General features: G+C 46.9%; 1 protein-coding gene across 1 annotated transcript in view; it reads right to left on the bottom strand.

Moving 5' to 3' along the window:
- The window catches only part of PTK2 (protein tyrosine kinase 2), a 150,005-nt gene that overhangs the window by 86,241 nt on the left and 36,188 nt on the right, over positions 1-27,576 (bottom strand). The window contains 8 exon segments of the mRNA XM_006878226.1: positions 1,699-1,816; positions 3,373-3,480; positions 4,301-4,378; positions 5,002-5,030; positions 5,033-5,141; positions 12,929-12,983; positions 23,018-23,080; positions 25,706-25,785. Of these exon segments, the coding sequence (XP_006878288.1) occupies positions 1,699-1,816; positions 3,373-3,480; positions 4,301-4,378; positions 5,002-5,030; positions 5,033-5,141; positions 12,929-12,983; positions 23,018-23,080; positions 25,706-25,785 (640 nt within the window).

The following is a 27,576-nucleotide window of genomic DNA, read 5'->3' on the forward strand; positions in this document are numbered from 1 at the left end:
GTAAATTATTATATATGCCTGAGTGGGTTTTTGTTTTTTTTTTTAAAGTGGATAGAGAGAAATACTGTTAACTGATGGTACATGGAGGGGATTATAATCAATGTAATAAAACAATAAATGATTTGTTGAATGTAAAACTGATGATATACCCTATAAACTTTCACTCAATCCACAATAAAAACATTAAAAAAAAAAAAAAAAAGGAAAGACTCCACTCCGTTACTACGTCTCACAGCACAGCGAGGACTCCCTGGCCTGACCACGGTGGGACCCCACTTGTTGAATGCGTCGTGCCACCCTTGATTCCAACAGTATCAGGCTCACTTCTGGGGCTTTGGGGTTAGGGCTCTGTTTCTGTTGTTGTTAGGTGTTGCCAAGTCAGTTCTGACTCACAGCAACCCTGTGTAGAACTTCTGAGGAGTGGCTGGTGAGTTTGAACCACCAACCTTGTCATGAGCAGTCCAGTGCTTATACACAGTGCCACAATGGGACCTTTCAGTACCTATTTTCAGAGCACAATGTACTTTCAAGAAAACCTATTGCCCTAGAATGGATTCTGACTCTCAATGATCCCCCCACGGGGTCGAGCGGAACTGTCTCACAGGGTGTCCAAAGTTGGCATATTTATGGAGGAGATCCCTGGGGATCCCTGCAGGATAAGCACTGAACTGCTAAACTTGAGGTCTGTCATTCAAACTTCCCCAGCCACGACTTGGGAGAAAGATGAGGCTTTCAGCTCCCATGAAGCTTTACCGCCTCAGAGACCCCATACCGGGTCACTAAGGGTCAAAACTGCCTCAGTGTCACTGGGTTTGGTTTTGCAGTCTATGGAAGCAGACTGTAGGTTCGAATCGCAACACACCTTCCTCAAACTACTTTTTAAAAGAAATGGGACTTGTGGGGACTTGATACCAGTAGTTTGTGACTTTGTCACTTTTCTCCAGTGTCTTGGAAATTAAACTTCATTACCCGTTAAACTTCCTTGGACGCATACCTCAGAGTGAACAGATTCCTGATTAGAGTCCATCACTGATCCTGGCAATATGACAGCATCCCATTTACAGAATGCCCTCCCGAGTCCCCTGTCTCGCAGCTGAGAGGACTGAGGAAAACCAAAGCTCGCTCGCTCGCTCTCGGATGGTAACACAGCATTCTCATCAGCTGAATCCCAGGTAAGCCCAGGGCTTCCCTGCTTTGTACAATGTTAGGGTTCCCCTGGCACATCTGCATCTGATCACTCCAGAAAACCAGCCCAATGGAACCCACCTCCCCGTGTGTCTATCAAACCCCCACATAACTCGGACTGAGACGAGCTGGTTCCATTCCACAGCAAGACTTAGAATTTACTTTGTTCTTCTACTAACTATTCTAAGCTTTTGAGACATGTGAGAAAAAGGAGTAAGTGGACCTTAACACTAATTGTAAGGGACAACTTCAAACTAAACAAAAGAATATGAATTCCAAGTTTCCACAAAAATACTAAAGGTCATCAAGAAGAGGGAGCTCAGTTTTCTTGAAGCCTGACTCAAGTTCCGCTCCGTGCCCGTGCCACATGGGGAGGGGACCGTCACTCCAACACCACGGAGCAGAGAGCTACGCTGTGCTCAGCACCGACTGCGGCATCTCAGACTGCAGGCTGTGGTGAGCTGGTGCGTCCAACGTGAGCCACCTGGAATGCTGCCGGCAAGTGCACCTCACCTTTCTGGGGTCTGATGATGAAAGACTGCGTGGCTCCGTTCACCAGGCGGCAGTAACCGTCGATCAGGTCAGCCATATTCTCTGCAATGGTTAAGGAGGGGGCCGTCACTGTCAGAGGCTAAAGGGGGGGAGAGACCATAAGAGAGATATTATTGTTCTTCCTGATCATCAACAGAACAGCTGGGCTGTGACATCAGCCCGGGGCAGAGCGGGAGTGACCAGGCCCGACTGCAAGGGAATCTGGCCCTTAAGGACATTCATTACTCCCAGAAACCTGACAAAAACTCAGGTGGAAACGGAAACATTCTTCAATCTGACCCGGGTGTTCTAGGACAAAAGAGAAGGAGAAAGAAAAAAATGTCCTTTCTGAATGTCTGGTCCTTCTGGTGCTTGAATGAAGGGCTGGAAGTAAGATAATCAGGAAGTCCGTATGACTCATCTGGAAAAACCAGAGTAATTTGGAGTAACGTTTGTTTTTTTAACAGTTGGCCATCATAAGTTGTCTAACATTAAAGAAAACTAATAAAAATTCATTTCTTTTTTTGTAGAATGTTTTCCTCAAGGGCTCAGAAGTCTCTCTCTTCTCAACATGCTATCTGGCGAACTTTCCACAGATCTATCCCTTAAGTGTTACCCAAAACCAAAGATTGAGCCCACTGCACTGAGCAATTCTGACAGGGTAGAGCTGCTTCATAGGGTCTTTATGGGAGCAGACCGCCTTTATCTTTCTCCCACAGGATGGCTGGTGGGTTTGAACCATCAACCTTGCAGTTAGCAACTTACCATCTAGACACAGTGCCACCAGGGCTCTTTAAATGTTATCTTTGTTGTTGTTGTTATGTGCTGTAGAGTCAGTTCCGACTCATAGCGACCCTGTACAGAGTTTCCCAGGCTGTAAATCTCTCTTTACCAGAGCAGAAAGCCTCATCTTTCACCCGCCGAACAGCTGGTAGTTTCAAACTGCTGACCTTAAGGTTCGCAGCCCAATTCGTAACCACTACACTACCAGAGCTCCTTTAAATGTTATCTAGGTGGTAATAAAAGCTGTCTTTTATTTTCAAATACAGGGATGTCCTCATTCGCCTAACTATTCTGAATCCCCTTTCCACAACTGTGGCCAAATCTCGTCTCAGTTTCCTGATTGGCCAACAATCTCAGAGCTGCGACTTCGCTGGGCTGTGTGAAGCAGCCATTCTCCTGATTTCTGGGTGGCGTCTGAACAATGGAGGGAAGGTTCTAAGAGCTCACTGAGGATCAGCTGCCACCCCCATTCCTATCAGTATTACCACCCAGAGAGCATCTCACAGAATGCAGTCTGGGAGATCTCTTCACCAGTCAACAAGAAACATTCTTCAGAAAATTCCAAGAGGCTGATGTCCTCGGTTTTCATGAGAATCCGCCCAGCAGTGCCAATGCGCTGTGCAATCTGTCTGCTGTTCTATTTGCAGGGCATTTCAACATTCTTTATTTACAATCTTGTGAAGTGCTGTCGAGTCCTTTCTGACTCAGAGCAACTCACATAGGGTTTTGAGGAGTAAACTGGTGGGCTCGAACCGCCGACTCCGTGGGTCGCAGTCCACTGCTTAGCCTATGAGTATATCTGAGAGCTCACCCTGGTCCTGCATGAAATGCACTGGGTTTGGTTCCTTCGGTGATGGGAGTGGCACTCCTTACCTCGGGAGCACCCGCTATCTTTAGCTGCAGCATTCCTTTCCGGTCCTTGTCATCACTGTGGGAATACTGGATGGTCTGCACTTGGTAAAAGTCGGCCAGATGTGTGGGCTTTGGAAAGGAAAGCACAACCTTTAGACTACGGATGAAAGGCTAACCTGTCGATGACTTCTCATGGCACCAACCGTGATGCCAAAGTCATCCGCCCCAAGAAGCTGTATGTCTGGGAGACCTGACTCTCCATGGAGGTTCCTCCAGCTCAGGGGCAGACACAGGCTTAGCTCCAGCATGGGGCCCTCCCTCCCCTCATCCACCGCACTGTCTGCCCCTCGTATGCTGACGTTTAGGGGGTGATGCACCGTTAAGTGTTGGCAAGAGCCACGCAGACCGACACAACAGGTAGTGTCCATGCTGGCCTGGGAGGAACTTCCCCAGACTCCTGCTCCTCCTCCCGCTGCCAGCGGTGCAGGCTCAGCCCAGTGCCTGAGCTGGAGGAAGTCTGTGACACCTCACAAAACCCTCCAGTGTAGCCAAGGTCCTTCCCACACAGACCTAAGTGTTCAGACACGCCCAGGAAGGCTACGGCCATCTTTACCAAGGAGAATCTCCTTTAGTCTGCTGAAAAAGACTCAATATACGCGTGGCTTTTTCACAGTTGCAGTATTTTGTGAAAATGAGCCCTCCACGCGTGACCACTCCTTGGGCATCTCCTCCAATCCCCAACACTAGCGATTTCTCCAGGTAAATAGCAACGACCCCATGAGAATCTCAGGCACACACACTTGATCTGTACTACTCAGTCATTCTGCTCTCTCCTGCCTGGACATCTGACCCCGCAGGGCCTGAGGAGCTCTCTGAGCAGGACGCCCGTTTTCCCGGCAGAACCTGGCGGTACCGTACGCAGCCCTGCACTCGGCTGTGGCGGACTTACGTTGCAGCCCTTGTCCGTCAAGTAACTGATGCCTTCTTCGGGGCCGATCGCCAACTCCACCGAGATGATCCAGCTTGACTATTGGAGGTGAAGTGGGGACATGAGGAAGAGACAGAGCTCAGATTATCATGGATACCCAGGGGGGATGGCTTAGGCGGTTTAACCTAAGTTGTTGTTGTTAAGTGCCGTTGAGTCGATTCTGACCCACAGCGACCCTGTATAGGGTTTCCAAGAAGCAGATGGTGAGCTTGAACCACTGACTTTGCAGTTCAAACGACTTTGCAATCTGATGCATTAGCTCACAGCGCACCCAGTGAACTCTCTCTAACCCAGTGAAAGAAATTATTTGTAATTTCACTGATTACCAGCAGAGCCCAAAGATACACTGTGCTTACTGCAGTGGGTCTGAAGCCAATGACTTCCTTGGGAAGATTATTTGGATATGTATTTATCCTTTATAAGATAGTCAATCATCAAATACCTGGGCTGCAATTAAAAAACAAACCCTTAACTTTGACTACAGACATGCTATTAAAAAAATATTAATATCCTGATTTTGCTTTCTTCCCCACTAGCAAACAAAATAATCTCACGTGTTAGTTAAAAATCTGACATGAATTGATTTCAATGAGAAATTTAAACATAATTAAGAAAAGACAAAACAAATCAACACAGTTCTAGTTCCCATATCCCCGACTTACACCAAGGGCACATTTGAAGCACTCTTTTCAAATCTGTACACAGGGGAGAGAATCTCAAAGAATTTCAGAATACTTTCTTCTCTATTAAGATTGGCAAATTGTCTAAATGTCTGTTGGATCAGTTTCCTTAGTGTTTTGGCCTGCATGATAAGAAATAAAGAAAATAAAACATCCAGTCAGCAGTGAATGGGGAAAACATCAACAAACAATACCACCACAAAAGGTTTCTTTCCTGCCCTCTTTATATCACCTACTGCTCAGAAACGTCACTCTTGTCGAGCAGCAGAGTTCGCTCTAAGCGTACGCCCTCCCCGCGTGTGCACATGGCCTGAAGCAGGCACACGCACAGACCCTTACACATACTGTGCTCGTAGGAAGGGCCGGCGACCCCCCCTTCTGAAAGGCACAAGGCAACCAGTAAAAATACCACAATTTCCATTGCAGCACATTACTCTTTAGTAACGGTTAAAGACGTAAGTGACACATGAGAAGAGTTCAATGCAGAGCCGTTTATAACAACACTAAGACTGCTTACATAGACGGCAGCCTACCTGGCCAATGTTCTGTGGGACTAATGTACTGACTGAAAACGTGTGCTCTACTCTACTTGAGACACAATGTCCAGCACTGACCCTCTACAAGGAGCAGGGCTCATGGTTAGACTGCTGTATTACCCACAGGCACTTGGGAGCACATATATCACGGCTGACAGAAAGGGGATGAAATATGGGTTAGAGTTTCCTTTTTTCTCTGTACTGGGATCACAGATTATCTTTGTCCTTTTCTGCTTATTTGCATTTTCCATTGGCTTACCATGAACACCTCTGTTTATGTAAGAAAGGAAGAACACCACTTGTGGAAGTCATAGGCAGTGAGGGAAGAAGTTGCTAGCAGCAAGTGAGCAGCCCCTGGCATGCGTGAGGTGCAACCAGGAAGCCAGCAGGGAGAACACGAGGGGGGCTGAGGTAGGGGGCAGCCTGAGGAGAGCAGTGGGTAGAACACACGAGGGGTCTAAGGAAAGGGAGGACCCTAGGAGATCAGCAGGTAGAACACCCAAGGGCGCAGGTAAGATGGGTCCTTAAAGAGACCAGTAGGTAGAAGAGTCGAAGGTAAGGGGCTCTCAAAGGAGACCACCAGGTAGGACATGTGAGGGGTCTGAGGTAGGTTAGTGGGGAAGAAAACATGAACGGCCACTGACGTGCGCACCAGGTGGGAAAATTTCCAGCGCTCACTCTCAGCATGCTGAGTCCGAGACGGATGGTACCTATACCTACACAGAAAATGAAGACGAAGAGGAAGGGAAGGCAGAAGAATGTGCTCAGATGACAAGGACAGAGAGTGACTGCTAAGAGTGGGCAAGACAGGCTACTGTGGTCCTGGGGACACAATCTCAACAAAGTGGGGGGACACTGATTTGAAGAGGAGGAGGAATGTGATGAAAGCTCAGGTATATCTCGTAGTCATCTTGTGGTAAAATGAAGTCGAGAAATCGGGGAGGGAAAACAGAAGGAACCGTGGGAGGTGGGGGTAGGCTTTCTCTAAGGGGAGAGCACAAGAAGGCCGAGGGTAGTAGCAATGGCGGGGAACGTCGGAATGAGGGTGGCAGCGTGAAGTGGCTGTCTTGGTGAGCGGAAGCCAGCGCCAAGTGAAGAGCACGGGAGGGCAGCAGCTCTCTCCTTGAGCTACACGGCCTGGGGTTAGAGAGGCAAGATCTGCTTTTGGCTAGTGGCGGTCAGCTGCTGTGATGTGGGCTCAGGGCAAGGGTTCCGACAGGTGAGTAAAGACAAGAGTAGAACAAGAGAGTTAGTAACAGGTGTTCTGCAAAGCAATACCAGCAGCTTGGAATCACATTCTAAAACGAGGTGAGATGGACTTCAAGTTAGTGAGACTTGAATCACAGACAATGGTCGGTCAGCTTTGGACTCCACAGAAGTCTGGGGAGCAAATGCTGAGGGTGACCAGCCCAGCACTGCCCACAAACCAGGGACTTAGACAGCCACAGCTTTCCTGGGACAGAGTGACGGCTGTTCTGAGTCCACCATGCCCAGTCCCAGCCTGAGACCGCCTATGTAAGATTGATGTCTCCCAGGAGAGCGCACACTGGCCATGGGGTCTGAGTTATGTTCTCTGCTCCCCTACGAGACCCTTCTCATTATCAATCAACAACACAGCATCCTGAGAATGCGGTGGATATAAACCAGGGCCTGAGAAGGAGGCCTGCTTCACTTTGGACTCTGAATGGGTCCACTCAGTCAAGTCTTCTCTGTGGCTGGCACTTAGAATATACTGAAGAATTAGAACAGATGCCCTACCCTCAGAGAACTCAGGCAACAGCTGAGGGAATAACAATTTGTATAATACACTCCTGGCTCTAGAAGCAGAATGCTGGGACCAAGTGCCCATGTCCCAGGCCCTGATGACAAAACATGGTGTGTGGAGAGAATTCTGCAGCTCTTCTGTGTCCACCACAGCCCTGCAAGGTAGACTCTACTCTTCACAGGTAAAGAGGGGAAGTGGGAAGGACACAGAACTAGGATACCCACTGGGCTGCTTTCCTTTCTTTCCACCAGCTCTGCCGTCAGCCCAACGTGTAGCTTTCTCTCAGAAAAATTCTAGATACTTTTATCTCACCTTGAGCGTAGCTTCAAATACAGTAAGTGGAGTACTTTTTAATACCAGGTGTGTTTTTTTTAAGATGACCCTCTTAAAAAGACCCTTGTGAATGTTAAATGGAGTCTAGGTCATCTCAGTCACTCCAGGAACATCAAGAGGAGTGTGGCCACAGCTCAAATTCACTCAGGTACTGGACAAGAAAAATGCTTGGTTCTACGGCAACCTCTGGGTGTGGCGCAGTAGGACCAGCACTGGACTGCAAGCACATGGTCGGCTGTTCAAACTCACCAACTGCTCCTCACGGACGCTATACAAATAAGGTTGCTATGAGTCGGAACCAACAACGGCAACCTCTTACAGACCACGGACCAGTGAAGCCGGGCCTACCACTGACGGCATGCACGTGGGTCACAACCTAGAGACTTCCTTAGTGTCAACAGTCTTGTCACGGAACCCCCTGCCTCAATGTGATCCCCCAAACCTCTCCCATCAGCAAGCAGAAAACAAGTCTAGCAGAAGTCCTGAACCCCCTAAGACTCTTCCTTGAAATTTATGATGTGAGAAATGTGACTATGATAGCAGCGACAAAAGTGCATGCAGATGAGAACACAGGCCACTCACTTCTGTTTACTCGGTTTACTCATGTCTAGTCATGGCTCTAAGAAAAGCACTCAAATTCACCTGAGGTGAGTATGGAGATGCAGGGATCAAAAGTTGTGAGAGGTCCCCAAAAGTAGCCATTGGTCTCTGCAGGCTGTTCCAGGTCTCAGGAACTGACAGCTGACACCATCACTCATAAACCCTTGCACCTGCATCAGTTTCTTCACCCCACGTCACTTATGCTGCTGTGAAGTCGGGGGCCTGGGACATCATCGAGCCTCACTCAGAGATCAGACTGGCCAGTTGGCATTTCCAGTGGCTTTCCCTGTAGACAGCACAAAGCTGGTATACCTCCACGGGAGGTCCTGATTTGCACCAGAGCTGATGGGCCATCTCAGTCAACCTCTCAGTGAACCTAGACTTCCGTCCCCTCATTCCTGTGGGTGCTGTTTCTATAATATAGGGTGGATTCCTTCGTACCTCCCAATTGCCCTTGCCACCCTTGCCTGGCCTCCTGCTGCAGCCCCCCAAGGGCCCACATGGTTCATTTCACACACCACAGCCAGGAGTTAGAGTGGGTGTCAGGATAATGGATCCCTGTCCTCTAACTTCCCTCCAGCTCCTCTTTCCCAGCCCTCTAGTACCTGCAGACGTCCCTGTTGCATCCCACTCTTGGGGGGAGCCCCTGGCCCCACTCCCCGTGACCCACACCTGTCATGCGTCTGGTTGAAAACAAGGAAAACGGGGCTGGGGAAGAGGAGGAGGAGTGAGCTTTAAATGTCAGGTGCTTTAGTAACAGTAGGTTTCCTTTGACTTTGTGCCGACAGGGACGAACGTCACAGCAAAAAGCATGGCATTCTGGACCCACCCTTGTAGTTACAGGGAAAGGGTAAGGACGGCACCCTGAAACTCTTAGGAATCACACTGCACTTTTACACACTCACACACACTTGCTACACTTTATAAAGTAACCAGCTTTATAATCTTATTGACAACATAAAGAATGATGAAATGAATCGAGGGCTAAGGCTGGGGAGGGCTGTGAATTAACTTCGTAGGATCTGATTTCATCGTGAACATATCTAATTGCACGCAAGGTACACACGGATGGGTCTTCCCTTCTCTCCTACCGGATTCCGGGCCACTGTCCCCCTGCTCGCTCTACAGAAAACATAGGTGGGACACGCTATCAGGATAGGGCCCTGCTTTTAGTGCATCTGCATAGACCAAGTACTGGACTGTGAACCACAGAGGAGACTGTTCGAGCCTATCAGTCACTCCATGAAAGAAAGGTGAGACCACCTGTTCCTGCCAAGATTTACAGCCTTGGAAACACTGTACAGGGTCGCTGTGAATCGGAACTGACTCAACAACACTAGAGGGAGTCCTGGTGGCAGTTAAAACCCACCATTTGCCCCATGGAAGATGAGGCTGTCAACTCCCATCAAGATTTAGTTTCATAAGCCCCAGGGAGCCATTCTACTCTGCTCTAGAGAGTCAAAATCAACATGATGGCCATGGACTTGGTTTCTGCGGTGCTTCTTAGTATATGCTGGGTGCTGGGCAGGCTGTTTAGATGCTGGAGTTCCTGGAGACCCACTCCCTCCCTCACTCCCCCTTTCCTCCTGCAATGCTCTAAGCACACTGCTTCAGCGCCTAAACCGGTGGATGCTCAGCTAATCCAGAGCCCAGATGGTGGGATTACACGGTGGCTCTCCACACAGCTCGGAGGGGGAGGAGCAGACCTTAGTTCAAAGAGCTGCAGGGAGGGAAGTGAGGCCAAGCTGAGCCCCCTCTGGCTGCCTGACACCTCCTCGAACTCTTAGCGGTTCTGTGACTGAACCCACCCAGACTACCGTGGACTCGCTGCATCTCCAGTTCAGAAAAGGCGAACGTGGCTCAGCCCAAGCCAAGTCAGTGTCAGCAGCCTACCTGTTGACCACATGGGGAGTCAGGCTGAAATCCGAGGCTGGCCTGCTGGTTCTTCCTCCTTCCCTGACATCAGACCTGCAGCTAGGCCCTGCTGGACTTAACACCAATGCAGGCTCCAGACCTTACCTGCCAGCCCTCTCTATCCCCTGTCTCTTTTTCACCCAAGCCCTCATCACACTTTACAACAGCAACACAGGGTGACTGAGAAACTGACGCGCTCTAGAAGGGGACATGGTTTGGGATTTGTTCCCACGGAGAGCTCTCTAGGCATCTAGAGATGGAGAAGTAAACTGTTCACCTGGGTCATTTAACCCCCAGTGATGTTCCTTTGTAGCTAAAACACTAGATCTGAAAACTGTTAACTCAATGGTGAAAACAGTCGGTCTGAACTGACTTCACTGCATTTCTCATAGCCACACAAACATGAGAAAAGCCAAGATCTAGGAAGGCGTGGGGGCGGGGAACGACCAACACCAACAGAACCAATGTACCAAGCAGCTGGAGCAGGGAGGAGTCTCCACCAACTAACAGGGCAGCTGGGCCGGAAGTGCTCAGCCAGGCTCTGTAACCTACCAGAGAGGACTATGAATCCCATGCTCACAATGTACAAGCGTGGAGCAGGAAGAAAGTTGCCTGAAAGAGCTCTCAAATTAGTATTGATAGGAAGGATAGTTGAAAGAGCTTTACTTCTTTAATAACGTGTAAGTGAAGGAATGAAAACAAACCTGCTGTTGTTAGGGGCCATGGAGCCACTGTGTCTCACGGAGGAGACCCTGTGCTCAGGAGAATGAAAGCCTGCCAGGCCGGCCTCCATTCTCACAGCTGTTGAGTTTGAGCCCTAACTGTTGTAGCCACTGTACTAGTCTACCTTCCTGAGTGTCCTTCCTCCTTTCTGCTGGCCCTTATTTACCCAGCATGGTGCCCAGCTCCAAGGACAGACAGGTCTCTCCTGCTCACAGGCCCAAAGTATGGCAGACCAAGTCTACTTGCTAGAGTCTCTTGATACTCATCCGTACAGTTTGGGAATCGCTGCAACTAGAAAGCTTTGCGCTGTCATTGATGCCTTCTCAGGACTCCTGGCGTGGCGCTGTAGGAGCCCCACTGGACTGCGAACCACTGTGCTCCCTGAAATACATCATCAATGTTCGTCAGCATGCCCTACCATTCATTACTCCTTCTCATGCTGTACCTTGTGGTCTTCTTTCCTGAGGTGGCGCTGTAGGAGCACCACTGGACTGCGAACCACAAGGTCAGCGGTTCAAACCCACCAGCTGCTCCTCGGAAACCCTATACAGGGTGACTGTGAATCGGAATGGACGCGACGACACTTCACAACAACTAGCCCAACATCACTTTATACTTGCACACCGCTAGAAAACAAGGCGTCTGCGTTTGCCATTCAACTTCACACTACCTCCCAGGCAAAGAGGAGATTACTAAGGACGAGGCGTTACTCCCAACTGAAGCAGTATTGGTTAGGTTCTGTCATCAGAAATTGATATTCAACCAGATGAACGACAGAAATGCTAATTTCTTATTGTTACTGTTTAGTGCCGTCGAGTTGGTTTGATGATGCACAGTGATCCTGCACGGGGTTTCCATGGAGCGGCTGGCGGGTTTGAATTGCTGACCATGCTCATACATCCCAGATGCTGCCCGCACCGGTGAGTTCCAAGGCCTTGCTAGGGAACTGGCTACAATACTGAAGAAACATACAGTAACACCAACAACAGGCTGAGGAGCCCTGGTGGCTCAGCACTTTAGTGCTCACCTACTAAACAGAAAGGTTGCCGGTTCAACCCAGGCCGGGGCTCGGCAGGAAAAGGCCTGCTGACCTGTTCCCGTCATGATCCGAGCCCGTCTACCTTGTCACACGGGCTCCAGACTGAGATCACATCACTGGCGGTTCAGGCACACACCCCTACACCAATGTCACTGCGACGCCCACTAATTTGACAACAATTGTCCTTTTTCTCCTCCGTCCCCGCCCCCCAACTATCCTTGTTAAAGACAACTTCCGGGGTCCCATCCAGGATGCCATGGGGCACTGAGGCAGCCTGTCTCCTTAGGAATGACCCCTGGTGGCGCAGTGGGTCATGTAGCAGGCTTCTAACTACAAGGTTGGTGGTTCAAACCCTGGGAGAATGATGAGGCAGTCTGCTCTCGTCAAGAGCAGCAGTTTCAGAAGCCCTAGAGGACTATTGGACTCTGTCCCCCAGGCTCGCTCGCTGTGAGTCGGAATTGGCTCCACGGCAGTGAGTCTGGTCGTCTAAGGCTCCTCCAATCTGTGGAGGCCGTTTGGTTTCCTGGTGTCTCACGGCCTTGCCTCATCCGAAGAACAGTGACCAGAACCTTGTAGAATCTCTCAAATTGTGTTAAATACTTCACTGGTATAATTTAAAAAGACAACAAACACTTGAGAGAAAGAAATGTCATGTCTGAGGCACCCAGAGTGTCTGGGTGTTAGCGGACAACAATCTTCTAGAGACTTAAACATTACGGAGCAGGTGCAGGTAGAACACCACAGCCAGTCAGAAAAGCCAGTGTGAATGGACGCCCACGGTACCCGGCCAAGATGCCGAGGCAACAGTCGTTTAAACTGTTTGAGAAGCCAAGTACGTAGGGTTTGTTTAACCATGACTAGAATAACAGTTGGCCTTTTAAATCACAGCCATTACACATAAGGAAGGAAAACGACATTTTTCCAGAATCAATTTCCCTCTGGGGCAAAGGTATTCACAAAAGTTGATTAGTGGTTTACAATAAAGGAGACGCTGATTACCTTGACAGAATCCAGTAAACTCTTAGGGAAAAATCGCTTTAAACCAACATCTTTTCTGAAATATAAAAAGAAGGGTATTAAAAAAAACGCCACCAAATTACTTACTATGACATTCTTACAAGAGTATTAACAGCATGTTAAGTCATTTCTCTTTCCACGAGGAGATTTCAGAGGGCCAGCACACTCAAGGAAGGGCTGGGGCCGACCAGTTTCCGGGATAAACATGAACACACGATTGGCTTAAGAAGCTGCTCTTTGGTTTTTAACGTTTTTGTTGGCGATCTTAAACGTTTGCCTCACTGCAAAGTGCGATGTATAAATAAAGTGTTCTTTTGTGCTTTTTTTTCTCCCCACCCCCAAATACTGATGATATAAAGCCATTCTAGCAAGCACAGTTCTAATTCAATAGTATGACTTCTGTAGAAAGCAGACTGAACATATTACGAGATGCAGGAAGTTCAGTAAACTCCCTTGGGTCTATTGTAACAGATGAGGGTCTTAAGAATCTTTTTTTGGATGAGAAATTCACCCATGCAATCAAGGTGGGCATTTCAGTTTCACACAAGTTTAAGATAGAAACTTCAGGATTTGTCTAAGATAAAGCAGTGGAGCATGCATGCAGAAAAGCTGGAAATGCCAACGATTTTCTTTAGCTTAAGCTGTTGTTGTTGTCGTCGTTAAGTGCCATCGAGTCGGTTCTGACCCATAGCGACTCTGTATAGGGTTTCTGAGGAGCAGCTGGTGAGCTTGAAACGCCAACCTTGTAGTTCAAACGGCTTTGCAGTCTGGCACATTAACCCACAGTGCCACACCAGGAGTCAAGTGATAGAATTAAATTTAGATGTCGTTATCAAAAGTTTCAAAACACTTCACACCAAGGATCTGCAGAAAAGCGACTGAAGAGCAGCTCACCCTCAGTTCGCTCACTCGAGGGAACTAAATGATCCAGGTTTCATGACCACTAGGTGGCACTCATGTGCAGGTTAAGATACAATAACTGCAGGGCCGTAGGATAAAATACTAGACTGCTCACTGGCAAGGTCAGCAGTTCAAACCCACCAACTGTGCCTGGGAAACCATATACAATGTTGCTATGAGTTGGAACTGACTTGATAACAGTAACAGGAAGGAATTTGCAAGAGGCATGGAAAACAAAGGATTGAGAAGGGGAAAGGTGAAACAGTTACCTTTTTGTATCACTTAAGCAAACAATAAGGTATGAAATATCAAAACAACAGCACTCACATCAGAGATGGCTCTTTATCCACAGAAATGCCTGAGTTCACGTGATTACTCACTCCTATACTCAAACCTCTTATTCCCCTAGTTGATACTCTACTAGCTACTACCGAAACCAATAGACTTCTTGTTGAACCCCTTGTTAATCTTTATTCTTTTCTTCCTTTCATTATATATGAAATTCTTTCTCAATTTCTGGTTTTCCCTAAAAGCTAATTTCTGTAACTCCTCTCCTGGTTGTAAATCCTTTCCCTTATTTATTGCCTGGCCTGCTTTGACCATCTGCCCCACTCATCCCTTCAATGCTGGCCACCTCAAGACAAAGGCCCTTTGCATTGCAAGGACTTTGGTACTTATCACCACAGGGAAACTGAGCAAACTCAGCACAAAAAGGAAAATCTTAAATTCTACAACTTTTACAGGGTATCCTCAAACATTTTCTCATGGTACTGTACGATAAGCACTAGACTGCATGGTTGATTTGAACCACAAGGTGACAGTTCAAATCCAGTTCCTCGGAAACTCTATGCAGAGTCAGGATGTGTTGGAACAAACTCAATAGCACTTAACAACAACAACAGCATTCTCTTTTTAGGGAAGTATTTATAATAGGAGTCCTAGTGTCACAGTGGGTTAAGCAGTGGGTGCTAACTACAAGGTTGGCAGTTCGAACCCACAGTCAGTTGCTCCCTGGGAAACAGATGAGACTATCTGCTTCTGGTGGAATGGTTCTACTTTGCCCTACAGGTGGCTTATGAGTTAGAATCGAATGACAGCATGCGTTTTTGTTTGGGTGTTCCGTAACAAAAAACTCTGCTACAGGAGACTTGGCTATTTGTAAGCATCTGTGAACCTCAGTTTCTCTATTGTGGAGTTCTAATCCTGACAGCATGTAGCCCTAGGGACTCGAAGGGAAGATTATTTTCCCCTGGAAACACCCAGGAAGTCTCTGCGAACAAACTTGGCCCATCTGCGGGACCTATTGCACTGACTGCTCTTCTAGGAACCCAGGGGGAGCTGCCTGCAGAAGGGACAAAGCTCAGGGCATTATTCTGGACAAAGGACCAACAGTGTCACCTGAGTGGCGTCCAGGGCGGCCCAAGAGCTCTGAACAAGGCGCAGGGATTTATGGGGGGCTCCGTGTGGAGGTCTCAGGACAGACCAGGGAGGGCCCCTCTTCCTCCTGCCTGTGACGCATCCATATGGCTGAGAGACATTTACTTATTTGTCACAAGCAAGAACATTAAAGGGACGAGGAGAGGTCTAGACTTCAAGAAAAGAGAAACAAAGCAGGTTTGGTTGTGAAAATAAAGACGGTTGGGAAATGCTACTTATTTTAAATGCTTCAATGGGAACAAAATCTATTTTCAAAAAATAAAGCTTACAGCCTCCAAGGCTTAGCATGCTTAACTAGCAGTTCCGGCATGACAACTGTTTTCTGCCCATGAAATAAATGAAACACCTGACAGGTGAGAAACAGAAATGAGGCGGATGCACCCAGTCACCTCCTGCTAACCCACGGAGAGGCAGCCCCTGAGGATCAGAGTTCAGGGCTTCCAGAGCCTGTTACAGCCGCCCACACTTAACACCTTTCTTAGGAGCCAGCCACCAGCTCTCCTCCCCATCGCCACATCGGCCTCCTTTGAGTCCAAACATGACACCTTGGCCATGTGTTAACTGAGCAATAAATGCAATGGGATGGATGCGTCCAAAACGAACTGCGAGGTTTCCAGGAGAACACGACAATTACCTTTTTACTAACCATCTTCCCACAAATTTGTGAAGGCCTGTCATGTAACTAATCACCAGAAGATATATCCTTACTTTCATACTTTACAACATTCTGGGCCCCCAATTAGATCAAAACATCCCTAAAACACGTTCCCTTTGCACAGGGGAGACACCCATTTAAACACCTACGTGCGCAATCATGTGGAAGGCATCAGAGAGGATAGTGAGGATTTCAAAACCAGTACGTTTAGGGTTTCTGGGACCCAAAATGATTTGTGTGGTCAATAGTAAACTTGGGTTCTCTTAAGGAGTATGTGGTTCACGACCACTGGTGACTTTGTCTTCCCATCCCCTCAGCTCAGCCCACACTCTGGTGTTCTGGGAGCCTTCCACACTGTCCCTGTCTCTGAACCTCCTCCAGTGCGCCTCTGCCCGCCTCCACGTCTGCGGAGATGCCCGCTCTGCTGAGGTATTTCAGCTGTGCTGGGCATGGGCACCTATAAGCACACACCCACAGGCACGCAGATTTCAGAGGTAAGCAAGCTCCCGAGAAGTGAATTCTCACATCAGGGACAAACGTGATTCCCCAGTGACCACACCTGGGAGAAAACGATGACCTTGCCTGTTGGTATAAATCCCTCCCATACAGCCAGCCTGGCAAAAAGCAGACGGTAGTAACACAAAACAGCGCTTCAGTGTGCGCGTCCATATGGAGCCAGTTTTATGCTTCCTTCAAAACTCACACTCGTTCCACTGAAGAGCATTTCTGAGACACCTGAGCCTCGACATTCATGCTCCAACCTTCTCAAAACACCGGTGACTAGCAAGGCTCTCAAACTGCCATTTGCTTCTCAGTGATATCTGGGACACATGGGAGCGGGTTTCCCGGACTATGTCATTATTTCTGTTCCCCTTCTAATGACTTTTACCCTCCAGGTGGCTCTGGGCAGCCTCAGCCACAGAAACGAAAGAAGCAGAGCTGGGAGCTGAGGGCGTTCGTTCACTGCTCACACCTCCTCTGTCATTGCTGTCGAGCCAATTCCCATTCCTGGTGACCCTGACCACAGTCAAACTGCCCCGAGGATTCCCAAGGCTGTCATCCCTACGGGAACAGACTGGGAGGTTCAAACTGCCGACCTTTTGGTTCAGAGCCAAGCACCTAACCCCTTTGCCACGTGAGCTGCTTAAAGGTTGGGAAATGGAGTAAAAGATAGGCTTTCTGTTTGAAGAAGACGACGACAGTTTGTTTCTACATGGGGCTTTTCTCACTCTGAGAAGCTGGGTCACTTTCCCCATAATCAGGTTATTTAAATGGAGGTGCCGTAGAGGTGAAGGAGAGTCCTCCATTAAGCTGCTGCCCCCTTCCCCCCAAATCCATGACAATCCCGGTTAAGCATTATTTCAAAACTTCTCTCTTCACAGTGAGGAGAGAGAGGGCCCTGAAAACCATTAACAAACAGTGAGGACGATGCTGGATTCATCCCTCACGTCTTCTGTGCTGGGGTAACAGAAATCCTTTGGTAACCTCAACATCCCCTCAAAATCCTGTGAGAACACAATGCCACTCTCAAGGTGCCATGGCTGGGACGCTCCTGAGGGGTCCATCCTGTGGCTGCATTAGTCACAGCACATCCTGGGCCAGCAACCCTCCAAAAGCGCTGGCATCAGCATTTCATCTGCCAGATAGAAGACAGGATGGAAGAATACCTTCTAAGTGCAGAAACGCTACACCCTCAGACTAGAATTGTTTGCTGTGTGAAAAGACCACTCAAGCACAAGGGTGAAATATATAACTACGAGATGGCAAAAATGGAGACATATACACCAAAAGACGTATACATAAAGGAATTCAGAAATAGTATGTCTAGAGACAAAAGAAAATCAGTACCAGAGGACAGAGTGGGTACACCCCAGAATGTTTCACAAACACGAGGACACAATGATCCACAGGCAGGTCTGTGGACATCAGGGAACCTGCATGTAGGGTGCTGGCCGCGAGGCTACCTGCCAGCAGGAGAGGGTGAACCTGGCACTCAGGGGCTGATCGTGGACCACTGGTGGCACCCTTCCCATAATTTACAGTTGCCACAGCACACCCCCAGCCACCCGTGTGCTTGAAAGTAGAACAACAGCAGAAATAGACGTCCTGACACCCCAAGGCCAAGCGATGGCAGACACAGACGCAGAACACAGCCTCTCCACGTGGGGGGGGAATGACGAAATAACAGCAGGGTACACATCAGGAGGGCACTGGGAGCGGACATGCAGAACACACTACAGCCAATGCAAGGAAGAAAGGAAACCAGAATGGGTAAGGGACGTAACAGACAGACACCGTAGAAAAGAGAATAAGGGATTAGAAATTAAATCCAGAGAAATTATACACACACTGCCACTGAGAAAAAGGAGATAGAAAATGCAAACAATGTTAAGAGATACAAAGGATACAAAGAAAGGCTGAAATATACATAGCTGACAATTTCAGAGACCATGGTATACAGTTTCTAGATGAAACACAGAAATCTAAACAATTAAGAAGCACTTCTTGTTCCAAGCTGAATTAAAAAAAAAAAAAAACTCAAGCCTAAAACAGTGAAATCAGAGATCAGAGCTAAGGAAGTGATCTTAAAAGAATTAATAACTACAAAGGAATATTAATAGACTTTTCAACAGAATAGCGTTTTTCTACTAACACAGCAGATAACAGACAATATACTAAAGGGAAAAGGTAAAATGAAAACATGCAGTGCTAATACACCAACAATGAAACAATGTATATATTGTTGCTGTTGTTAAGTGCTTCAGGTAGATTCCAACTCACAGCAACCCCAAACAGGGCTTCTGAGGAGCAGCTGGTAAACTGGTGACCTGGTGGGTTCGCAATCCAGAGTTTATCCTGTAACAAGTTATAATGATAGTCTAGTATCTGGGGCTCAAGTAAGAAGTGGATAGAATTAAACAATGGGCTCTTCATGTGGCATAGTAGGGGAAGTACTAGATCACAACGTCGGTGGTTCAAAACGCTGTATAGGGTTTCCAAGGAGTAGCTGGTGGTTTTAAATCACTGACTTTGTGGTTAGCAGTCCAGTGTTTACCTGACAGCGCTACATGGAAAGACCATTTCAACACGAGGTTAAATTTGTCTTAAGTAGGAAGTAAGGAGCTCTGGTAGCGTAGTGGTTACAAATCGGGCTACAAACCTTAAGGCCAGCGGTTCGAAACTACCAGCCGCTCCGCGGGAGAACGATGGGGCTTTCTACTCCCGTAAAGATTTACACCCTCGGAAACCCTGTACAGGGTCGCTATGGGTCGGAACCGACTCAACGGCACTTAACAACAACAACAACAGGAAGCACTAGGGTAGGTAGGGAATTACACACTTCCCTAAACTACGTCTATAATTCTGTGCCTGCTCTGCTGCGGCCTACTTACAAAAATGTGGGGGGGGGTTTTTTGTTGTTGTTTTTTTAAAAATAGGATGCAATAGAGCATTTAAGAATTTCCTAACTGCAAGGCTGGCGATTCAAGGTCACCAACAGCTCCTTGGAAACCCTACACAACGTGGCTATGGGTTGGAACTGACTTAACAACCACAAATCGATGCATGCAGATGCAAACGCATAAAGTAAGTCTACACTGTACAGATGCTCACTGACACTATGAAGGAGGAGGAGGAGTGACAGGATGTGTGCTGACGAAACATCAGGGGTTACAGTCCATTACTGTAGACTGTCATTACTCAGAGCTGCACCCCAGAAAAAAGGGTCGAAACGGCAAATCAAGGGGTTGCTATAATTCTCTCACACTAGCCGCAGCTCCAGAGCAATAACGACTGCACCTGGTGACACCCCTAGACCTGTTGCTGTCGCGGTCGCCCTGCGGGACAGAGAACCACGCTGCAGGGTTCACCAGGCTGCCACCTGGAAGCAGGTCTCTAGCTCTTTCTCCTGCAGAACAACTGGAAGGCTCCAGCTGCCAACCGTTCAGTCCGAAGCCAAGTATTTACTTAACCACTGACAATTACTTGGTCCAAATGCTGAAGAGGACCAGTCTTTTTGACTCCAAGTTTAGGTTCAGGGCTGTTTTTGGAATTTCTGTTGTTGGGGTTTGCCTCGGGCAGCCGAGGCGAGCCCTAAGCAGGAGAAGGCAATGGATGCAGGCCTACTAGGTCTTCTGCACCACACAAGAATTGGATGGTATTTGGTTACCATGACTGAACACTTTCATCAAGGACCCAACAGATGGATCCTGAGCAAGAGGAGGAAATGGTGAAACAGAACTTCAAAATGATTTGGAAAGCAGACTTAGTGAATCTAGTGAAACCCCCAAATCTATTATTGTCCAGAAATAATCTTTAAACTTTGAGCTGAAATCATCTTATGAAGCTGTCATTAAACAATAGTTTAACTCCATTAATAAGGAATGCTTGCCTTGAGTGCTGTGTTCTTATACAGATGTGAACATTCATCTAAGCACAGAGTCTAAATGAATAACAGCAAGATACAGGTAGGGTGGGAATGTCAATTCACAGGACTGAAGCCTACAGAGAAACGATGAACTGTGGCATTTGTTGCTTCTGGATAATGTCACCCCCCTTTCCCACAAAAAGAGAATGCATAAGTTTTTTTTTTTTAATAAAAGGCTCTAGGTGATGGGGTTTGAGGACTTTCTCCCATTTAATTGTGTAGTTTCAATTTTCTAGAACAAAAATGTATTATCTTTGTGAAATAAATGAAAAACTATTTTCTATGGCCTCAAAATGAGGTAATAGCTAACTCCGATATAACTGTTCCTCAATGGAACTCGATGAAGAAAATCTACACAGTTGACTTTAGATCCTGATTGATAATCTCGGCTTTGGAAAACGACAACAGTGACAATGCAGTCTGAACTGCAGTACCGTAGTCATCAGCAGGACCACAGTGAGCTTCGGGCACGAACTGTCCCACCTAACTCCCAACAACTTGCCTACCGGTAGGGAGGCATCAACATCAGAAAAATGCAGAGCAAGGATCCCAGCTTCTCATATGTCAACAGCTTGACACATAAATTAACTGCAATCAGAAAAATTCTCAGTTACTCTAAATATTTGAATACATGAACCACCAGTACAACCCTGATCCCTAATTGTTACAGTTTGGAGGTGCTGTCAAGTAGGCTGTGACTCGAGCAGCCGGCACAACAAAATGCAACAGCGCCTGGTATACAAGCAGCCTCACAATCGCTGGGAGTCCATCCTGCTGGGTGGGGCTGTCCTCTTTTTCGTTGACCCACCACTTTATCAAGCATGATGTCTTTCTTCAGGGACCAGCCTTTCCTGTTAACATGTCCAATGTATGAGGACAAAGTCTCACCATCCTGGCTTCTAAGGAGCATCCTGGTGTACTTTTTCCGACACACATTTGTTTGCTCTTCTAGGAGTCCATGTTACTTTCAATATTCTTCGCCAACACCTTAACTCAAACGCATCAATTCTTCTTGGGTCTTCCTTATTCACTGTACAACTTTCACATGCATATGAGGCTACTAAAATTACCATGGCTTTGGTTAAGTAAGTCTTAGTCCTCAAACCAACATCTTTGTTCCTGACCACTTTAAAGAGGTCTTGTGCAGCAAATAAGCCTAAGGTAAGAAATCATTTGATTTCTTGATTGCTGCTTCCTTAAGTGTAGACACGGTCAAAATGAAGTCTTTGACAATTCCAATCTTTTCTCTTTTTATGATGGATGTTATTCACCGGTCCCGTGGTGAAGATTTTTGTTTTCTTTACATTGAGGTACAACCCACACTGAAGTCTGTGGTCTTTGATCTTCAACTGTATGTATTTGAAATCCTCTTTGCTTTCATTTCACCAAGTAAGTTTATATCGTGTACATATTGCAGGTTGTTAATGAGTCTTCTTCTAGTCCTGATGCCATATTCTTGTTCATATAATCCAACTTCGCTAATTATTTGCTCAGCACACAGATTGAAAAAGTAAGGTGAAAGAATACAGCCTTTCCTAATTACAAACCATTCAGCGTTCCCTTGTTCTGTTTTGAATGACTGCCCCCTGGCCTATGTACAGGTTCCTTGTGAGCACAAAGAATTCTTCACATTGCTGTCCAGAGCTTGTCATGATCCACACAATTGAAAGCCTTTGTGGAGTCAATAAAGCACATGTAAACATCTTTCTAGTAATCTCTGGTTTCAGACAAGATCCATCGGACATCTGCAATGGTATTTCTTGTTCCACATCCTTCAATCTCTGGCATATCCCTGTTAATGTACTGTTGCAGACATTTAAAAATTATCTTTGGTAAAATTTTACTTGAATGTGTACCAATGATACTGTCCAATGATGTCCACATTCCATTGGGTCACCACTCTGGAATGGGCACAGATATGGATCTCTTCTAGTCAGTTGGCCAGGTAGTTGTCATCCAAATTTCTTTGCATAGATGGGTGAGTGCCTCCAGTGCTGCCTCAGTTTGTTTTCAATTGGTATTCCATCAATTCCTGGAGCCTTGTTCTTTCCCAGAGCCTTCAGTGCACCCTGGACCTGTTTCAGTACCACCTCTATGAACTTATAATGAGAACTGTCAAAGGCAAAGACTACTAGTTAACAGTAGTTAAGTCAACTGTAGAGATGAGTGAAACTTCATCCCAGCAGGATTAACTTTGTTGTTGTTAAGTGCTACTGAGTTGGTTCTGACTCCTAGCGATCCTGTATAGGGTTCCCAAGGAGCAGTTATGGGTTTGAACTGTCAACCTTGTGCTTTTCAGTCCAGTGCTGATCCTACAGCACCAACCAGAAGTCCTAAATCTAGACATTCCAAAAGTTTACTACACATGTGTTAGCATGTCATCGACATTATTATCTATACACATTATCAACAAATGGCCAATATCATGATGCCATCAAGAACGCTGTCTTACTAAAAAACTTACCCTCTTCCAAACATAAGTTTTACAATAAATTCACTGTTTTGTTTTAGTCAAGTTCATCAAGCTTACAAAGACTACAGCTGAAAAAGTGAATTCTGAGGAACGTACTCAGAATGTAGCTGTTAATCGTGATGTTAACAATACTCCAAGTGTTTAGTCCTTACTCTAATACTCCAGATGCTCAGTACTTACTCTAATACTTCATAGTTGGACTTCTTTTCTAGTGCGTTGCCGCGCATCTCCCAGTATGATCGCCTGAAATCAGGAAAGAGAAAATGTTATGTATCTGTAAACAATGCCTGAATTGATGCGTTTTAAAAACAATGGCGAGGAAAGAGTTGTTTTGAAACGCTCTGTGGCCTAGCTACAAACATCCCGTAAGCTGTAACTGAGGAAATCATTTCAACATTCCAATGAAGCGAATCCAGTCAGTGCACAACTTGTCTCGTCCTGAGCAAGCCAACTACTTCTTCTCAGCTGACGTAGGCCCAGCTCTTGGTGAAGCTGACATGTGAGACTGTGGTTCTGAGCGATTCCTCCCATCTGTCACTGGGTGTGCTTCCGGCTCACTCTAGAAACAGTTCACGCACAGAGAACGGTCTGCTCTCTATGGCGCTGGCCTGGGTGACACGCTGTCAACAATGGAGGCTCCTGCAGAATGAGTGGCCCAGACACCATCACTAAGGTCTTGTTGTTAAGTGCTGTCGAGTCTTCTGTGACTCATAGCAGCAACCCTGTCTAGAGTGTCTGGTGAATCTGAACCGCTGGCTTTGCGGACTGCCCAGTCCAGCGCATTATCCCACAGTGTCCACCAAGTCTAAGAATCTGAATCTCACACCTCCTTACTCCAAATGATGGAGTCCTGGTATGGTACTATCGAATAAACACTGCCCTGCTAATCACAAGGTTGGTGGGTTCAAACCCAAGAAATGCTTCTTGAAAACCCTCTATAGGGTCGCTATGAATTGGAAACAACTCAACAGCACTTTAACAACAACAAAAACTCCAACTGAAACAGTCTAGCCATTCCAGGGTAAACTGGAACCCATCCTTTCTGGAAAAACCGTGACAATACTAAGTATGATTCTCTTTTCAGAATTTCACAAAGGGACAACCCCCCAACCCCCCAAAAAAAAACCAAAAACAAACCCACAACAAGCTTACTACCAAGGAGTCAAGTCCAACTCATAGTGATCACGTATTGGGTTTCCAAGACTATAAAACTCTGTTGTTGTTGTTAAGTGCTGTTGAATCAGACGAGACTCAGAGTGACGCTGTAGAGAGAGTTTTCTGGTGGTGGTAGAAGTGTGCTGTGGAGTTGGTTCCTACTCACGGCGACCCTGCATAGATAGGGATTCTGAGGCTTGTAAATCGTCATGGGAGCAGAATGCCTCATCTTTCTCCCATGGAGCAGCTGGTAGTCTCAAACTGCTGACCGTGAGGTTAGCAGCCCAACTCGTAACCATTCAGCTGAAGCAGCCATAAATCTTTATGGGAGCAGAAAGCCTCATCTTTCTCCAACTGGGTGGACAGTGGATCTGAATTGCCGACCTTGAGGTAATCAGTCTAGTGCTTATCTCACAGTACCACCAGCAGGGCTCCTTCTCAGAACAGGATGAGGTTGGATTGAAGCTATTTTCTGATACAATGATACTGACGGATCATCTGAAGTCATCTTACAGAGGAAGGAACATCGACAAGACTGTGAAGGAAGCTGAGTTTTCCAAGCTTTTCCCCTTGGAGTCTAAAGATGTAATCACTGACACCAAGCAGTAAGAGGAAGGGAGGGGATGCAGGAGGAGGGAGAAGGATGAGGAAGGGAGGGACGTAAGAAGTGCCATGAGGAGGCCAGAGTAGAAAAGAGAGGAAAAGGCTGCTGAGGACCAGGGGCCACTGCCGGGCATCTGACGCTGCATGCCCCTCTGCGGGTCTGTTGTGGAGGAGGGAGGAGCCCTGAAGGCACAGCGGTTAAAGCACTTGGCTGCTAACGGAAGGTCAGAGGTTTGGGCCCTCCTAGCTGCCCACAGTCCGCGTCTGTAACCCTAGGGGACAGCAGTGGGTTTCGCTGCAGCAGGGGAGAGGGCCGCACATGCTCCATCAGTCACGATCGAGAGGAAGGTGAGGAGATAGAGGCAGAGATGACATTTGTAACTGGAATCCAGAGTCCAGGCTGAACATGAGCGTCCATGAAAGGCTGCAGAAGGGCCGGCCTGCCTGCCTGGGGGTCCTGAGGGTCCTGGCAGAACTACGGCTCAGCAGCCTCGGGCAGGGTGAAGAGTGAGTCCCATCAGGGAACTACCACCATGCTGAGTACAAAGAGTCCAATTGTACCCAACGGACCACTTGTCTTCAGCTAGCAGCTCAAGGTACACTTCAGTTAAAACTCTATCTAAAGAAGATGAAACGTTTTTATACTCAGATTTTGAGTGAAGATGCTCACGGTAACATTTTCTCAATGGTGACACGGGCCGTAAGCAGAAAGATACAGACTCTCAGCTCTCCAATGTCTTAAACACATGGTCATGGTCACTGTGGGGGCCACCAGCCACCAGTACACATTCCAGGTACTCGTTGCTGCCTGCCGGCCCCGCACAGTACAGGGACAGACACCCCACCCTCAGAGAAGGCCCTAAGGGGGAGCAGCGCCTCACAAACCTACTTGTTCTCTTAGCAGACATTTGATGTAGATACAAAGCAAAGGTATCTAACAGACGGTCACATTTCTAGAATTAGCAATGCCAATGTCATATCTGACCTGCTCAAGTGTTCACTCAGATATTGTTCATTTTACCGATCATCTTTATGAAGAAAGGACAAGTCTCAGATAATTGAAAACAAACATAAATGAGGAACAACGCTGCTGGGTAACTATCACCTTACCGTATTTCTAGACATCCCAACTTCAGCGCAATGTCCTGGTCCACTTGGTCAGCGATCTCTAACATATAATCACTCTTCACCTACAACACAAAAAGTGGAGGGGAGAGGGGGACATGCAGTTTTAAAGGAATGCACCTTCCAGGTATTTATTCCATAAATGTTTCCTGGGTACCTTTTGATACTTTCTTTATTCTGTGTCACTAATTACACAAGACACTGTGATATAAAAGTGAATACTCTAATAAAAAGTAATAATACGGCATCCTCCACATCATTAAGAAGAGCATGTTACCATCAGAGGTCACAGTATCACGAGCACTAAAGCAGGAGGAGCTGGGGCGCAGTGAGTGCGATCTACACCGCAGGTTTTGTCCCAACCAAGACTAGAAACCGGAAGCAAAATCTCCACTCCCACACACACTGGCAGCAGGCCTGTCTAGAATTCTAGACTTACAGGACACTGTCCAGACATGTATACAAGTGTAAATCCATAGCATTTCAAGAGCCACTCGGCTGTGCAAGGGCGGGGCTGCCAGCAGACACCAACTGGAAGTGATTCTTCATCTGTGTGGTAATGGAGTGTAAGGAGGCACACACCAGAGAAGCATCAACCACCTAAATGCCTTCCAAGCAGGCCACGTGGGCGGGTAAAGCCCTATTGCTCTCAGGCTGCTGGTGTTGCTGCTGCCGACACCTGGCAGAACCAATCCACAACACACAACAAGAACGCAGACGAGAGGAAGCCAAGGTTCAGCTCTGTATGCACAGAGCAATAACTACCATGGCTGTGGGGCCGGCTGCGTGCCCTGTGAATTGCAGCTGAAGGTCTGGTGTGGGGTAAACACATCCTTCCCAACTGGTCTATTTGCAGGTGGAAAAAAGTAACCAAATGCTACATTTCATTGATCAAAACCCAATTCTTATTAGCTGCACAAATTAAAATACAAAGAGGAAGGAATGTAATTTCACAGTCTTTATGGAAAACAGACTGAATTACGAACATGACTTAGAAGGTCTCAGAGTTGTTTTCCTAAGGCTTCGACCAATCAGGGGGCTTCAAAAGGCATGTGGAAAATGGCATGAGAAGAAATTTCCAGTACACAATTCCAAACTTTCTTGTATGTCACAAACCTCAGCATTTCTCAAGCTGGGAGAATTCATGAAAAAATTCAAGCCTCAACTTTCGTTATTAAAGGATTCTCTGGGCAAATTATTGAATGATGCAGAAAGCATCAAAAGAAGATGGAAGGAATATACAGAGTCACTGTATCAATATACAGAGTCACTGTACCAAAAGGAAATGATTGATGTTCAACTATTTCAAGAGACAGCATATGATCAAGAATCAATGATATTGAAGGAAGAAGTCCAAGATGCATTGGAGGAATTGGCAAACAAAGTACCATGAATTGATGGAATAAAAGTTGAAATCCTTCAAGAAAGTGAGGCAGCACTGTAGACACTCACTCATCTATGCCAAGAAATTTGAAAGATATCAACTCATTGGAAGAGATCCATATTTGTGCCCTTTCCAAAAAGAGGTGACCCAACAGAATGCGGAAATCATCAGACAATCTCTTTGATATCCCATGCGAGTAAACTTTTAGTAAAGGTAATACAAAAACAGCTGCAAGCATTCATTGACAGAGAACTTCCAGAGGTTCAAGCCGGATTCAGAAGAGGCCATGGAATGAGGGATATCATTGCTGGTGTCCGATGGATCTCGGCTGAAAGCAGAGAATATCCAAGATGTTTACCTGTGCTTTATTGACTGTGCAAAGGATTTCGATTGTGAGGATCATGACAAGCTATGGACGACATTGCGAAGTATGAGTATTCCTGAACACTTCATTGTACTCATGAGGAATCTG

This window comes from Chrysochloris asiatica, unplaced genomic scaffold (assembly GCF_000296735.1).
Source record: "Chrysochloris asiatica unplaced genomic scaffold, ChrAsi1.0 scaffold00001, whole genome shotgun sequence".
NCBI classification, from domain to species: domain Eukaryota; kingdom Metazoa; phylum Chordata; class Mammalia; order Afrosoricida; family Chrysochloridae; genus Chrysochloris; species Chrysochloris asiatica.